This window comes from Salvelinus alpinus, chromosome 1 (assembly GCF_045679555.1).
Source record: "Salvelinus alpinus chromosome 1, SLU_Salpinus.1, whole genome shotgun sequence".
Classification (NCBI taxonomy): domain Eukaryota; kingdom Metazoa; phylum Chordata; class Actinopteri; order Salmoniformes; family Salmonidae; genus Salvelinus; species Salvelinus alpinus.
This window is the reverse complement of record NC_092086.1, coordinates 13,751,399-13,768,381: the sequence shown is the minus strand read 5'-3', so window position 1 is coordinate 13,768,381 and position 16,983 is coordinate 13,751,399. Positions and strand designations below refer to the sequence as shown.

The 16,983-nt window shown below is 49.6% G+C and overlaps 1 protein-coding gene across 4 annotated transcripts in view; it reads left to right on the top strand.

The window, feature by feature from the left end:
* smg1 (SMG1 nonsense mediated mRNA decay associated PI3K related kinase) overlaps window positions 1-16,983 on the top strand; it is a 104,697-nt gene that overhangs the window by 13,829 nt on the left and 73,885 nt on the right. For 3 of the 4 annotated variants that reach the window (XM_071391662.1, XM_071391653.1, XM_071391677.1), the window contains exons 4-10: window positions 1,127-1,263; window positions 4,038-4,096; window positions 12,445-12,658; window positions 13,439-13,564; window positions 14,190-14,262; window positions 14,699-14,796; window positions 16,510-16,683. In XM_071391662.1, the coding sequence (XP_071247763.1) occupies window positions 1,127-1,263; window positions 4,038-4,096; window positions 12,445-12,658; window positions 13,439-13,564; window positions 14,190-14,262; window positions 14,699-14,796; window positions 16,510-16,683 (881 nt within the window). Of the gene's footprint in view, window positions 1-1,126; window positions 1,264-2,922; window positions 2,960-4,037; window positions 4,097-12,444; window positions 12,659-13,438; window positions 13,565-14,189; window positions 14,263-14,698; window positions 14,797-16,509; window positions 16,684-16,983 lie in introns of those variants that run through there. The other variant, XM_071391670.1, reaches the window with a different exon arrangement.

Sequence of the window (16,983 nt, the reverse complement as noted above, 5' to 3'; positions counted from 1 at the left end):
GAATTCGATAGGGGCTGAGTTCAAAAACGACAAACCTCAGATTTCCCACTTCCTGTTTGGATTTTTTATCAGGTTTTTGCCTGCCATATGAGTTCTGTGATACTCATAGACATCATTCCAACAGTTTTAGAAACTTCAGAGTGTTTTCTATCCGATACTAATAATAATATGCATTTATTAGCATCTGGGACTGAGTAGGAGGCAGTTCACTCTGGGCGCGCTATTCATCCAAAAGTGAAAATGCTGCCCCCTATCCCAAAGAAGTTATTAATACACCTGATTCACCTAGTCAAGGTCTTGATGACTAGTTGACCAGTTGAATCAAGTGCTGTGGATCAAATCCCTGGGACGTCTGGGGGTTCTGAGGATGGGTTTGGAAACCACTACTTGGTTCTCTTAGATAAAATGGCAACATTGCTGAATGCTTTTTCTGATCACCATTTCATATCTCCGTTTCCCTCTTCCAATCTCTTCCTCCATCTCTCTTTACATCCCTCCCACTCTCCCTCTTTCAATCTCTTCCTCCATCTCTTTACATCCCGCCCACTCTCCCTCTTCCAATCTCTTCCTCCATCTCTCTTTACATCCCGCCCACTCTCCCTCTTCCAATCTCTTCCTCCATCTCTTTACATCCCTCCCACTCTCCCTCTTTCAATCTCTTCCTCCATCTCTCTTTACATCCCGCCCACTCTCCCTCTTCCAATCTCTTCCTCCATCTCTCTTTACATCCTGCCCACTCTCTCTCTTCCTCCATCTCTCTTTACATCCCGCCCACTCTCCCTCTTTCAATCTCTTCCTCCACCTCTCTTTACATCCCGCCCACTCTCCCTCTTTCAATCTCTTTCTCCATCTCTCTTTACATCCCGCCCACTCTCCCTCTTTCAATCTCTTTCTCCATCTCTCTTTACATCCCGCCCACTCTCCCTCTTTCAATCTCTTTCTCCATCTCTCTTTACATCCCGCCCACTCTCCCCTCTTTCAATCTCTTTCTCCATCTCTCTTTACATCCCGCCCACTCTCCCCTCTTTCAATCTCTTCCTCCATCTCTCTTTACATCCCTCCCACTCTCCCTCTTGTTCTTACCATCCCTCTCTCTGTCCCCCCCCCCCCCCCCCCACCCTTACAGACAGAGGGATGTCTCACTCTGATGAGTCTCGCCTGTCCAACCTCCTGCGCCGTGTGTCCCGTGAGGAGGACAGGGACCGCCGGCTGGCCACCGTCAGACAGCTCCGGGAGTTCATCACTCACTCTGACAACAAAGTGGTGAGGTCATCAATCATATCTACAGTTGAAGTCGGAAGTTTACATACACTTAGTTTGTTATTAAAACTCTTTTTTTCAACCACTCCACAAATGTCTTAACAAACTATAGTTTTGGCAAGTCGGTTAGGACATCTTCTTTGTGCAAGTCATTTTTCCAACAATTCTTAACGTACAGATTATTTCACTGTATCATAATTCCAGTGGGTCAGAAGTTTACATATACTTGACTGTGCCTTTAAACAGTTGACTGTGCCTTTAAACAGCTTGGAAAATTCCAGAAAATTATGTTATGGCTTTATAAGCTTCTGATAGGCCAATTGACATCATTTGAGTCAATTGGAGGTGTACCTGTGGATGTATTTCAAGGCCTACCTTCTAACTCAGTGCCTCTTTGCTTGACATCTTGGGAAACTCAAAAGAAATCAGCCAAGACCTCAGAAAAAAAATTGGAGACCTCTACAAGTCTGGTTCATCCTTGGGAGGAATTTCCAAACGCCTGAAGGTACCACATTCATCTGTACAAACAATAGTACGCAAGTATAAACACCATGGGACCACGCAGCCGTCATACCGCTCAGGAAGGAGACGCGTTCTGTCTCCTAGAGATGAACTTACTTTGGTGTGAAAAGTGCAAATCAATCCCAGAACAACAGCAAAGGACCTTGTGAAGATGCTGGAGGAAACAGGTACAAAAGTATCTATATCCAAAGTAAAACGAGTCCTATATCGACATAACCTGAAAGGCCTCTCAGCAAGGAAGAAGCCACTGCTCCAAAACCGCCATAAAAAAGCCAGACTACGGTTTGAAACTGCACATGGGGACAACGATCTTATTTTTTAGAGAAATGTCCTCTGGTCTGATGAAACAGAAATAGAACTGTTTGGCCATAATGACCATCGTTATGTTTGGAGGAAAAAGGAGGAGGCTTGCAGACCGGATAACACCATCCTAACCGTGAAGCACGGGGGTGGCAGCATCATGTTGTGGGGTTGCTTTGCTGCAGGAGGGACTGATGCACTTCACAAAACAGATGGCATCATGAGGCAGGAAAATGATGTGGATATATTGAAGCAACATCTCAAGACATCAGTCAGGAAGTTAAAGCTTGGTCGCAAATGGGTCTTCCAAATGGACAATGACCCCAAGCATACTTCCAAAGTTGTGGCAAAATGGATTCATGACAACAAAGTCAAGGTATTGGAGTGGCCATCATAAAGCCCTGATCTCAATCCTATAAAAAATTTGTGGGCAGAACTGAAAAAGAGTGTGCGAGCAAGGAGGCCTACAAACCTGACTCAGTTACACCAGCTCTGTCAGGAGGAATGGGCCAGAATTCACCCAACTTATTGTGGGAAGCTTGTGGAAGGCTACCCGAAACGTTTGACCCAAGTTAAACAATTTAAATACAATGCTACCAAATACTAATTGAGTGTATGTAAACTTCTGACCCACTGGGAATGTGATGAATGAAATAAAAGCTGAAATAAATCATTCTCTCTACTGTTATTCTGACATTTCACATTCTTAACATAAAGTGGTGATCCTAACTTACCTAAGACAGGGAATTTTTACTAGGATTAAATGTCAGGAATTGTGAAATACACCGTAGCCAAATACATAAACTCAGTATGTAAACTTCCGACTTCAACTATCTATCTATTTGGGTAGTTCATCACTCACTCTGACAACAAAGTGGTGAGGTTGATCTGTCTGTTGATCAGTCAATCAATAAATCGATTGACCCCAGTAACCCAGAAAGGTCTTAACGCACTACTATAGGCCCTACGTGGTGCACTACTATAGGCCCTACGTGGTGCACTACTATAGGCCCTACGTGGTGCACTACTATAGGCCCTACGTGGTGCACTACTATAGGCCCTACGTGGTGCACTACTATAGGCCCTACGTGGTGCACTACTATAGGACCTACGTGGTGCACTACTATAGGACCTACGTGGTGCACTACTATAGGCCCTACGTGGTGCACTACTATAGGCCCTACGTGGTGCACTACTATAGGCCCTACGTGGCGCACTACTATAGGCCCTACGTGGCGCACTACTATAGGCCCTACGTGGCGCACTACTATAGGCCCTAAGTGGCTATAGGCCCTAAGTGGCTATAGGCCCTAAGTGGCTATAGGCCCTAAGTGGCTATAGGCCCTAAGTGGCTATAGGCCCTAAGTGGCTATAGGCCCTAAGTGGCTATAGGCCCTAAGTGGCTCACTACTATAGGCCCTAAGTGGTGCACTATAAAATGAATTTTAGACTGGAGGGGTTGTATTAACAGGGTAGTGGTTAGACTGGAGGGGTCGTATTAACAGGGTAGTGGTTAGACTGGAGGGGTCGTATTAACAGGGTAGTGGTTAGACTGGAGGGGTCGTATTAACAGGGTAGTGGTTAGACTGGAGGGGTCGTATTAACAGGGTAGTGGTTAGACTGGAGGGGTCGTATTAACAGGGTAGTGGTTAGACTGGAGGGGTCGTATTAACAGGGTAGTGGTTAGACTGGAGGGGTCGTATTAACAGGGTAGTGGTTAGACTGGAGGGGTCGTATTAACAGGGTAGTGGTTAGACTGGAGGGGTCGTGTTAACAGGGTAGTGGTTAGACTGGAGGGGTTGTGTTAACAGGGTAGTGGTGGTGCAGCTCCTCTGTAGAACTGTGTTCTCTCCCTGTTTGACACTGATTGTGTTCTGCTCTCGCCCTCCCCCTTCTATCTCTCGCCCTTCTTGCCCCCTCCTTCTCGCCTTCTCGCCCTCCCTCTCTCCCACCAGGCCCTGGTGAAACAGTTGGATACGATCCTCAGTACCCTGAATGATATTTTGAATGAAAGGTAAGAGGAAGTTCCCAATCAGAGCCAAAGAGTCTCCATCTGAAATTGCACCCTGTTCCCTGTATAGTACAGTTTCATATCTCTGGTCTTAATGTCTCTGGTCTTAATGTCTCTGGTCTTAATGTCTCTGGTCTTAATGTCTCTGGTCTTCATGTCTCTGGTCTTCATGTCTCTGGTCTTCATGTCTCTGGTCTTCATGTCTCTGGTCTTCATGTCTCTGGTCTTCATGTCTCTGGTCTTCAGGTCTCTGGTCTTCAGGTCTCTGGCCTTCAGGTCTCTGGCCTTCAGGTCTCTGGCCTTCAGGTCTCTGGCCTTCAGGTCTCTGGCCTTCAGGTCTCTGGCATTGATGTCTCTCTCCATAGTCTATAGCAGGGATGGGCAACAACAATTGTTTTTTAGGAACTCAGTCAGGTTCTCAACTTACTGTTGAGAGTTAGAATAATAGATACACAAGATGCAGTTTAGAAATGTGGTCGTGCTGTAGATCAATTAGCACATGTCCGCAGTTTAGAAATGTGTTTGTGCTGTAGATCAATGAGCACATGTCCGCAGGTTAGAAATGTGTTTGTGCTGTAGATCAATTAGCACATGTCAGCAGGTTAGAAATGTGTTTGTGCTGTAGATCAATTAGCACATGTCAGCAGGTTAGAAATGTGTTTGTGCTGTAGATCAATTAGCACATGTCAGCAGGTTAGAAATGTGTTTGTGCTGTAGATCAATTAGCCCATGTCAGCAGGTTAGAAATGTGTTTGTGCTGTAGATCAATTAGCACATGTCAGCAGGTTAGAAATGTGTTTGTGCTGTAGATCAATTAGCACATGTCAGCAGGTTAGAAATGTGTTTGTGCTGTAGATCAATTCGCACATGTCAGCAGGTTAGAAATGTGTTTGTGCTGTAGATCAATTAGCCCATGTCAGCAGGTTAGAAATGTGTTTGTGCTGTAGATCAATTAGCACATGTCAGCAGGTTAGAAATGTGTTTGTGCTGTAGATCAATTAGCCCATGTCAGCAGGTTAGAAATGTGTTTGTGCTGTAGATCAATTAGCACATGTCCGCAGGTTAGAAATGTGTTTGTGCTGTAGATCAATTAGCACATGTCAGCAGGTTAGAAATGTGTTTGTGCTGTAGATCAATTAGCACATGTCAGCAGGTTAGAAATGTGTTTGTGCTGTAGATCAAAAATCGTTTTTCGATTGGTAAGTTAGTGTAATGGCCAGCTATCATGTAGTAAACATGGTTAAATTACCAACTGGCATGGGCCCCATTTGATCATCAGTTATCATATTTTAAAACTGGAAAGGGGAGGGGGGTGTTATGTATTTCAGGACCTGCATCTAATTTATCATCTAACAGGCCAAACTGATCCCTCCTCAGCCAGAGAAATGAGACGGTTATTGTTCTGCTGATCAGGGCCTTATGATCATATACATGTCTGTTTGCTGATCAGGGCCTTATGATCATATACATGTCTGTTTGCTGATCAGGGCCTAATGATCATATACATGTCTGTTTGCTGATCAGGGCCTAATGATCATATACATGTCTGTCTGCTGATCAGGGCCTAATGATCATATACATGTCTGTTTGCTGATCAGGGCCTAATGATCATATACATGTCTGTTTGCTGATCAGGGCCTAATGATCATATACATGTCTGTTTGCTGATCAGGGCCTAATGATCATATACATGTCTTTGCTGATCAGGGCCTAATGATCATATACATGTCTGTTTGCTGATCAGGGCCTAATGATCATATACATGTCTGTTTGCTGATCAGGGCCTTATGATCATATACATGTCTGTTTGCTGATCAGGGCCTAATGATCATATACATGTCTGTTTGCTGATCAGGGCCTTATGATCATATACATGTCTGTTTGCTGATCAGGGCCTAATGATCATATACATGTCTGTTTCCAACGTACGGACGAATCACCATATCTGTAACTTTATTATTGGGGCTCCCGAGTGGCGCAGCGATCTAAGGCCCTGCATCTCAGTGCTAGAGGCGTCACTACAGACACCCTGGTTCGATTCCAGGCTGTATCACAACCGGCTGTGATTGAGAGTCCCGTACAGCGGTGCACAATTGGCCCAGTATCGTCCGGGTTAGGGTTCGACCGGGGTAGGCTGTCATTGTAATTAAGAATTTGTTCTTATCTGACTTGCCTAGTTAAATAAATGAATAAATAAATGTCGTTGTGTGATTTAAAGATCCATACACAGCATTTCAAACAGTCAGGAATAATCTAATGAATTCAGGGCTTGTGTAATTATACCTAGGTTAAATACAAGCCTTCCACAACCACAAGACCCACTAATCATTTCATGATTTTATAAAGAATATTTTAACCTGCTTTTCTGCAATAGGACTTGAAAGCCAGATCAGTGATGTCTATGAAAAATGCAATTTTTAGTAAACAATTCTAATCAGAAGCATAATGCACATTCACTAATAATGACCAGCTTCTGGTAGCAGACATTATAGACAATTACCACCGATCTCATCAACGATCTCTGCAGCATAAGCCCACATGCTAGTGAGTAGCCAGCATATGTTAATATGTCTAGCCAACCTGGATCTATTAGCTTGTTAACAAGCTAGAACAGAATACACCCTCCTGTCTGTCTCCAGCTGTTCTGGATACACCCTCCTGTCTGTCTCCAACTGTTCTGGATACACCCTCCTGTCTGTCTCCAACTGTTCTGGATACACCCTCCTGTCTGTCTCCAACTGTTCTGGATACACCCTCCTGTCTGTCTCCAGCTGTTCTGGATACACCCTCCTGTCTGTCTCCAACTGTTCTGGATACACCCTCCTGTCTGTCTCCAACTGTTCTGGATACACCCTCCTGTCTGTCTCCAACTGTTCTGGATACACCCTCCTGTCTGTCTCCAGCTGTTCTGGATACACCCTCCTGTCTGTCTCCAGCTGCTCTGGATACACCCTCCTGTCTGTCTCCAGCTGCTCTGGATACACCCTCTTGTCTGTCTCCAGCTGCTCTGGATACACCCGTCTGTCTCCAACTGTTCTGGATACACCCTCCTGTCTGTCTCCAACTGTTCTGGATACACCCTCCTGTCTGTCTCCAACTGTTCTGGATACACCCTCCTGTCTGTCTCCAACTGTTCTGGATACACCCTCCTGTCTGTCTCCAACTGTTCTGGATACACCCTCCTGTCTGTCTCCAACTGTTCTGGATACACCCTCCTGTCTGTCTCCAACTGTTCTGGATACACCCTCCTGTCTGTCTCCAACTGTTCTGGATACACCCTCCTGTCTGTCTCCAACTGTTCTGGATACACCCTCCTGTCTGTCTCCAACTGTTCTGGATACACCCTCCTGTCTGTCTCCAACTGTTCTGGATACACCCTCCTGTCTGTCTCCAACTGTTCTGGATACACCCTCCTGTCTGTCTCCAGCTGTTCTGGATACACCCTCCTGTCTGTCTCCAGCTGTTCTGGATACACCCTCCTGTCTGTCTCCAGCTGTTCTGGATACACCCTCCTGTCTGTCTCCAACTGTTCTGGATACACCCTCCTGTCTGTCTCCAACTGTTCTGGATACACCCTCCTGTCTGTCTCCAGCTGTTCTGGATACACCCTCCTGTCTGTCTCCAACTGTTCTGGATACACCCTCCTGTCTGTCTCCAACTGTTCTGGATACACCCTCCTGTCTGTCTCCAACTGTTCTGGATACACCCTCCTGTCTGTCTCCAACTGTTCTGGATACACCCTCCTGTCTGTCTCCAACTGTTCTGGATACACCCTCCTGTCTGTCTCCAACTGTTCTGGATACACCCTCCTGTCTGTCTCCAACTGTTCTGGATACACCCTCCTGTCTGTCTCCAACTGTTCTGGATACACCCTCCTGTCTGTCTCCAACTGTTCTGGATACACCCTCCTGTCTGTCTCCAACTGTTCTGGATACACCCTCCTGTCTGTCTCCAACTGTTCTGGATACACCCTCCTGTCTGTCTCCAACTGTTCTGAATACACCCTCCTGTCTGTCTCCAGCTGTTCTGGATACACCCTCCTGTCTGTCTCCAGCTGTTCTGGATACACCCTCCTGTCTGTCTCCAGCTGTTCTGAATACACCCTCCTGTCTGTCTCCAGCTGTTCTGAATACACCCTCCTGTCTGTCTCCAGCTGTTCTGGATACACCCTCCTGTCTGTCTCCAGCTGTGTAACAGCCTGGTCACTTCCTTTTCATGTTGAAGTCAAGTGGCCAACCTGGATAAGATGTTTATCTCTCAGAATGAGAACCAGTTGCCAATTCCTTATGTAATTGTGTTTTATGCTCATTGCACATTTATGTAACACAGCCTAGACAGCTAGTATAACAGTCTGGCTAAGATGCTGCTAGTGGTGTTATATAACACAGACTAGACAGCTAGTATAACAGACTAGACAGCTAGTATAACAGACTAGACAGCTGGTATAACAGACCAGACAGCTAGTATAACAGACCAGACGGCTAGTATAACAGACCAGACGGCTAGTATAACAGACCAGACGGCTAGTATAACAGACCAGACGGCTAGTATAACAGACCAGACGGCTAGTATAACGGACCAGACGGCTAGTATAACGGACTAGACGGCTAGTATAACGGACCAGACGGCTAGTATAACGGACCAGACGGCTAGTATAACGGACCAGACGGCTGGTATAACGGACCAGACGGCTGGTGTAACGGACCAGACGGCTGGTGTAACGGACCAGACGGCTGGTGTAACGGACCAGACGGCTGGTGTAACGGACCAGGCGGCTGGTGTAACGGACCAGGCGGCTGGTGTAACGGACCAGGCGGCTGGTGTAACGGACCAGGCGGCTGGTGTAACGGACCAGGCGGCTGGTGTAACGGACCAGGCGGCTGGTGTAACGGACCAGGCGGCTGGTGTAACGGACCAGGCGGCTGGTGTAACGGACCAGGCGGCTGGTGTAACGGACCAGGCGGCTGGTGTAACGGACCAGGCGGCTGGTGTAACGGACCAGGCGGCTGGTGTAACGGACCAGGCGGCTGGTGTAACGGACCAGGCGGCTGGTGTAACGGACCAGGCGGCTGGTGTAACGGACCAGGCGGCTGGTGTAACGGACCAGGCGGCTGGTGTAACGGACCAGGCGGCTGGTGTAACGGACCAGACGGCTGGTGTAACGGACCAGACGGCTGGTGTAACGGACCAGACGGCTGGTGTAACGGACCAGACGGCTGGTGTAACGGACCAGACGGCTGGTGTAACGGACCAGACGGCTGGTGTAACGGACCAGACGGCTGGTGTAACGGACCAGACGGCTGGTGTAACGGACCAGACGGCTGGTGTAACGGACCAGACGGCTGGTGTAACGGACCAGACGGCTGGTGTAACGGACCAGACGGCTGGTGTAACGGACCAGACGGCTGGTGTAACGGACCAGACGGCTGGTGTAACGGACCAGACGGCTGGTGTAACGGACCAGACGGCTGGTGTAACGGACCAGACGGCTGGTGTAACGGACCAGACGGCCGGTGTAACGGACCAGACGGCCGGTGTAACGGACCAGACGGCCGGTGTAACGGACCAGACGGCCGGTGTAACGGACCAGACGGCCGGTGTAACGGACCAGACGGCCGGTGTAACGGACCAGACGGCCGGTGTAACGGACCAGACGACCAGACGGCCGGTGTAACGGACTAGACGGCCGGTGTAACGGACTAGACGGCCGGTGTAACGGACTAGACGGCCGGTGTAACGGACTAGACGGCCGGTGTAACGGACTAGACGGCCGGTGTAACGGACTAGACGGCCGGTGTAACGGACTAGACGGCCGGTGTAACGGACTAGACGGCCGGTGTAACGGACTAGACGGCCGGTGTAACGGACTAGACGGCCGGTGTAACGGACTAGACGGCCGGTGTAACGGACTAGACGGCCGGTGTAACAGACTAGACGGCCAGACGGCTGGTGTAACAGACCAGACGGCTGGTGTAACAGACCAGACGGCTGGTATAACAGTCTGGTTAAGATGCTGCTAGTGGTATTATATAACACAGACCAGACAGCTAGTATAACAGACCAGACAGCTAGTATAACAGTCTGGTTAAGATGCTGCTAGTGGTATTATATAACACAGACCAGACAGCTAGTATAACAGACTAGACAGCTAGTATAACAGTCTGGCTCAGATGCTTCCAGAGGTACGTGGTATTATATAACTTGGGCTTTGTGTCTCTGAGAGTGGGAAGGTGCACGGTAAATGGACGGAGGGGCTTGGTGTCTCAGCACAGAAGGAGGGGGGGGCTTGGTGTCTCAGCACAGAAGGAGGAGGGGCTTGGTGTCACAGCACAGAAGGAGGAGGGGCTTGGTGTCACAGCACAGAAGGAGGAGGGGCTTGGTGTCTCAGCACAGAAGGAGGAGGGGCTTGGTGTCTCAGCACAGAAGGAGGAGTGGCTTGGTGTCACAGCACAGAAGGAGGAGGGGCTTGGTGTCTCAGCACAGGAGGGGCTTGGTGTCTCAGCACAGGAGGGGCTTGGTGTCTCAGCACAGGAGGGGCTTGGTGTCTCAGCACAGGAGGGGCTTGGTGTCTCAGCACAGGAGGGGCTTGGTGTCTCAGCACAGGAGGGGCTTGGTGTCTCAGCACAGGAGGGGCTTGGTGTCTCAGCACAGGAGGGGCTTGGTGTCTCAGCACAGGAGGGGCTTGGTGTCACAGCACAGAAGGAGGAGGGGCTTGGTGTCTCAGCACAGAAGGAGGAGGGGCTTGGTGTCTCAGCACAGAAGGAGGAGGGGCTTGGTGTCTCAGCACAGAAGGAGGAGGGGCTTGGTGTCTCAGCACAGAAGGAGGAGGGGCTTGGTGTCTCAGCACAGAAGGAGACGAGACCAAAAAGACAGACGCTCAGAAAACAAACAACTTGATTCTTGTGATACGGGCATCTGGAACATCGTGCTAAATGAGTTCAAATGAGTTTGATATATCGCCCAGCCTTCATTTCTAGAGACCGTGTTTAGATGGGTGTTAAATGGAAACCAGCCTTCATTTCTAGAGACCATGTTTAGATGGGTGTTAAATGGAAACCAGCCTTCATTTCTAGAGACCATGTTTAGATGGGTGTTAAATGGAAACCAGACAATGTAGACTTTTGTAGATGTTTTAGGATCTTTATCAGGTTGTGTGTTGGTTTGTACTGACGCCCCTGTCTCTCCTCTCTCCCCTGTCTCTCCTCTCTCCCCTGTCTCTCCTCTCTCCCCTGTCTCTCTTCTCGCCCCTGTCTCTCCTCTCGCCCCTGTCTCTCTTTTCTCCCCTGTCTCTCTTTTCTCCCCTGTCTCTCTTTTCTCCCCTGTCTCTCCTCTCTCCCCTGTCTCTCTTCTCGCCCCTGTCTCTCTTCTCGCCCCTGTCTCTCTTCTCGCCCCTGTCTCTCTTCTCGCCCCTGTCTCTCTTCTCGCCCCTGTCTCTCCTCTCGCCCCTGTCTCTCTTCTCGCCCCTGTCTCTCTTCTCGCCCCTGTCTCTCTTCTCGCCCCTGTCTCTCTTCTCGCCCCTGTCTCTCTTCTCGCCCCTGTCTCTCTTCTCGCCCCTGTCTCTCTTCTCGCCCCTGTCTCTCTTCTCGCCCCTGTCTCTCTTCTCGCCCCTGTCTCTCTTCTCGCCCCTGTCTCTCTTCTCGCCCCTGTCTCTCTTCTCGCCCCTGTCTCTCTTCTCGCCCCTGTCTCTCTTCTCGCCCCTGTCTCTCTTCTCGCCCCTGTCTCTCTTCTCGCCCCTGTCTCTCTTCTCGCCCCTGTCTCTCTTCTCGCCCCTGTCTCTCTTTTCTCCCCTGTCTCTCTTCTCGCCCCTGTCTCTCTTCTCGCCCCTGTCTCTCTTCTCTCTCCTGTCTCTCTTCTCTCCCCTGTCTCTCTTCTCTCCCCTGTCTCTCTTTTCTCCCCTGTCTCTCTTCTCGCCCCTGTCTCTCTTCTCGCCCCTGTCTCTCTTCTCGCCCCTGTCTCTCTTCTCGCCCCTGTCTCTCTTCTCGCCCCTGTCTCTCTTCTCGCCCCTGTCTCTCTTCTCGCCCCTGTCTCTCTTCTCGCCCCTGTCTCTCTTCTCGCCCCTGTCTCTCTTTTCTCCCCTGTCTCTCTTCTCGCCCCTGTCTCTCTTCTCGCCCCTGTCTCTCTTCTCGCCCCTGTCTCTCTTTTCTCCCCTGTCTCTCTTCTCGCCCCTGTCTCTCTTCTCGCCCCTGTCTCTCTTTTCTCCCCTGTCTCTCTTCTCGCCCCTGTCTCTCTTCTCTCCCCTGTCTCTCTTCTCTCCCCTGTCTCTCTTCTCTCCCCTGTCTCTCTTCTCGCCCCTGTCTCTCTTCTCGCCCCTGTCTCTCTTCTCGCCCCTGTCTCTCTTCTCTCCCCTGTAGCAGTAAGATGCTGTCAGAGCTGCGTCAGGAAGCAGCGGTGTGCCTGGGTCTGCTGTGCACCGCTCTGAGCTATGAAGCAGAGCGCATCTTCAAGTGGATGTTTGTCAAGTTCAGCTCCAGCACCCGGGACGAGGTCAGGCTGCTCTACCTGGTGGCAGCGTACCGAGCCCTGGAGGCAGCCGGAGAGAGGAAGGCCTTCTCACCTGTCATGCAGGTAAGAGGAACCAGGGCCCTGTTCATAGTGTCTCACAGTAGGAGGGCTGACTTGGGATCAGTTTGACCTTTTAGATCATAATGAATAACATGACATTGAGGAGAGGGGGGGGCTGATCCTAGATCAGTACTCGTACCCTGATATGTTTTTGTTATAAGGCCCAGGGTAGTTGTTAGGGACGGTTACGTTGAGAGAGGAGGGGCTGATCCTAGATCAGAACTCGTACCCTGATATGTTTTTGTTATAAGGCCCAGGGTAGTTGTTAGGGACGGTTACGTTGAGAGAGGGGGGGCTGATCCTAGATCAGAACTCGTACCCTGATATGTTTTTGTTATAAGGCCCAGGGTAGTTGTTAGGGACGGTTACGTTGAGAGAGGGGGGGCTGATCCTAGATCAGAACTCGTACCCTGATATGTTTTTGTTATAAGGCCCAGGGTAGTTGTTAGGGACGGTTACGTTGAGAGAGGGGGGGCTGATCCTAGATCAGAACTCGTACCCTGATATGTTTTTGTTATAAGGCCCAGGGTAGTTGTTAGGGACGGTTACGTTGAGAGAGGGGGGGCTGATCCTAGATCAGAACTCGTACCCTGATATGTTTTTGTTATAAGGCCCAGGGTAGTTGTTAGGGACGGTTACGTTGAGAGAGGGGGGGCTGATCCTAGATCAGAACTCGTACCCTGATATGTTTTTGTTATAAGGCCCAGGGTAGTTGTTAGGGACGGTTACGTTGAGAGAGGGGTTGGGTGGGTAACTGACTGTGGCGTCCATGTTTTGTGTCAGCTGGTGATGAGTAGCCTGCAGTCCATCCTGGAGAACCTGGACACGCCGGAGCTGCTGTGTCAGAGCGTCCGCTGCATCCTGCAGGTGGCCCGCTGCTACCCACACGTCTTCAGCACCAACTTCAGAGTGAGTGGCCACACACACACACACACACTCACACTCACAATCACACACACCCACACAACACACACTCTCTTATGCCAACTTCAGAAAATGTGAGCATCTGGTGGTGTTTTCTTTCTCCTACTGCCTGGCTCGCTCCCTCTTTCACTACCCCGTCTCCTACTGCCTGGCTCGCTCTCTCTCTCTCTACCTCTGTCTCCTACAGCCTGGCTCGCTCCGTCTCTCTCTACCTCGTCTCCTACTGCGTGGCTCGCTCCCTCTCTCTCTACCTCGTCTCCTACTGCCTGGCTCGCTCCCTCTTTCACTACCCCGTCTCCTACAGCCTGGCTCGCTCCCTCTCTCTCTACCTCGTCTCCTACTGCGTGGCTCGCTCCCTCTTTCACTACCCCGTCTCCTACAGCCTGGCTCGCTCCCTCTCTCTCTACCTCGTCTCCCTCTTTCTCTCTCCTCCCTCTTTCTCTACCTCTGTCTCCTACTGCCTGGCTCACTCCCTCTTTCACTACCTCGCCTCCTACTGCCTGGCTCGCTCCCTCTGTCTGTCTCTACTAGCAGGTCTTCTTAATGTCCCCCAGAGTGTCTACAGTGAAGTATGTGTGGTTGTGTTGACCTTGCCTGTTGTGTGTGATAGGATACGGTGGATATCTTGGTGGGCTGGCACATTGACCACACACAGAAACAGTCTCTGACTCAGCAGGTCTCAGGTCAGTACACACACATGTTTTCCATCTTCCTCTTAGTATAGAATATCATCAGAATTTAGTGGGGTTGGACAGATTGCTGCAAGGCTGTAGTTGACATCAGTGTATGTTTTACACCAGGGGTGTCACGGGGGATCCAATCAGGCCCGAACGGGTGGTTTGAGTTAAACTCCATATACTTTAAATGGACTAAAACCAAATGGGAACTGTGTAGAGATTATTATGGACCTATATTCATACAGTTTGACAGTCAAGGAACATCAAATTCCCAACGCTATCAATAGCAGAGTCATTTTCTGGAAATTGACTGGGGGGGGGTGTAAAAATTCAGTGCGGCCATCCGAACCTCTTTGAAGACCGAATACAGCTACCGGGACAAAATGAGTTGGACACCTCTGGTTTTACACCAGTCAATTGTATGTGTGTGAACTGTGTGCAGGCTGGCTGCAGAGTCTGGAGCAGTTCTGGGTTGCAGACCTGACCTTCTCCACCACGCTGTTGGGACAGTTTCTAGAGGACATGGAGGCCTACGCAGAGGTCAGTAACACCACTATACACACACTGTGGCCAGTTTATTAGGTACACCCATCTAGGACCTGGTTCCTCCTTTGCCTCAAGAACAGCCTGAATTCTTCGGGGCATGGATTCTTCGGGGCATCTCCTCTGACGTCATGGTAGGGGTTTCTCCTCTGACGTCGTGGTAGAGTTTCTCCTCTGACGTCGTGGTGGGGGTTTCTCCTCTGACTTCGTGGTGGGGGTTTCTCCTCTGACGTCGTGGTGGGGGTTTCTCCTCTGACTTCGTGGTGAGGGTTTCTCCTCTGACGTCGTGGTGGGGGTTTCTCCTCTGACTTCGTGGTGGGGGTTTCTCCTCTGACGTCGTGGTAGGGGTTTCTCCTCTGACTTCGTGGTAGGGGTTTCTCCTCTGACTTCGTGGTAGGGGTTTCTCCTCTGACTTCGTGGTGGGGGTTTCTCCTCTGACGTCGTGGTGGGGGTTTCTCCTCTGACTTCGTGGTGGGGGTTTCTCCTCTGACGTCGTGGTGGGGGTTTCTCCTCTGACTTCGTGGTGGGGGTTTCTCCTCTGACGTCGTGGTAGGGGTTTCTCCTCTGACTTCGTGGTAGGGGTTTCTCCTCTGACTTCGTGGTGGGGGTTTCTCCTCTGACGTCGTGGTGGGGGTTTCTCCTCTGACGTCGTGGTGGGGGTTTCTCCTCTGACTTCGTGGTAGGGGTTTCAACAACATGTTGAATAAGTCAAGAGGTTTAACACAACATCATGTAGAATAAGTCAAGGGGTTTAACACAGCAACATGTAGAATAAGTCAAGGGGTTTAACACAGCAACATGTAGAATAAGTCAAGGGGTTTAACACAGCAACATGTAGAATAAGTCAAGGGGTTTAACACAGCAACATGTAGAATAAGTCAAGGGGTTTAACACGGCAACATGTAGAATAAGTCAAGGGGTTTAACACGGCAACATGTAGAATAAGTCAAGGGGTTTAACACCACAACATGTAGAATAAGTCAAGGGGTTTAACACAGCAACATGTAGAATAAGTCAAGGGGTTTAACACAGCAACATGTAGAATAAGTCAAGGGGTTTAACACAGCAACGTGTAGAATAAGTCAAGGGGTTTAACACAGCAACGTGTAGAATAAGTCCAGGGGTTTAACACAGCAACGTGTACAATAAGTCCAGGGGTTTAACACAGCAACATGTAGAATAAGCCAAGGGGTTTAACACCACAACATGTAGAATAAGTCAAGGGGTTTAACACCGCAACATGTAGAATAAGTCAAGGGCTTTAACACAGCAACATGTAGAATAAGTCGAGGGGTTTAACACAACAACATGTAGAATAAGTTGAGGGGTTTAACACAACAACATGTAGAATAAGTCGAGGGGTTTAACACAGCAACATGTAGAATAAGTCGAGGGGTTTAACACAGCAACATGTAGAATAAGTCGAGGGGTTTAACACAGCAACATGTAGAATAAGTCGAGGGGTTTAACACAGCAACATGTAGAATAAGTCGAGGGGTTTAACACAGCAACATGTAGAATAAGTCAAGGGGTTTAACACAGCAACATGTAGAATAAGTCAAGGGGTTTAACACAGCAACATGTAGAATAAGTCCAGGGGTCTGAATACTTTCTGAAGTTATGGGAAATGTTGGTGTCGCTGACTTCCTATTGTATTACATTACATTTGAAATGTCATGAACAAACCTGTCTGTCCCACATTGTCTCCAGGACCTGGGTCACGTGGGTTCTGGCGAGGCGGTCGACGAGGACATCCCTCCACCCACGGTGTCTCTGCCCAAACTGGCCGCCCTGCTGAGGGTGTTCAGCACCGTGGTGCGCTGCATCGGACAGCGCTTCAACCCCGTTAGAGGACCGCCCATCACACAGGCATACGTCTCTGATGTAAGGAGAGACACACACACACACCACACAGGCATACGTCTCTGATGTAAGGAGAGACACATCACACAGGCATACGTCTCTGATGTAAGGAGAGACACATCACACAGGCATACGTCTCTGATGTAAGGAGAGACACACCCATCACACAGGCATACGTCTCTGATGTAAGGAGAGACACACCACACAGGCATACGTCTCTGATGTAAGGAGAGACACACCCATCACACAGGCATACGTCTCTGATGTAAGGAGAGACACACACACACAGGCATACGTCTCTGATGTAAGGAGAGACACACC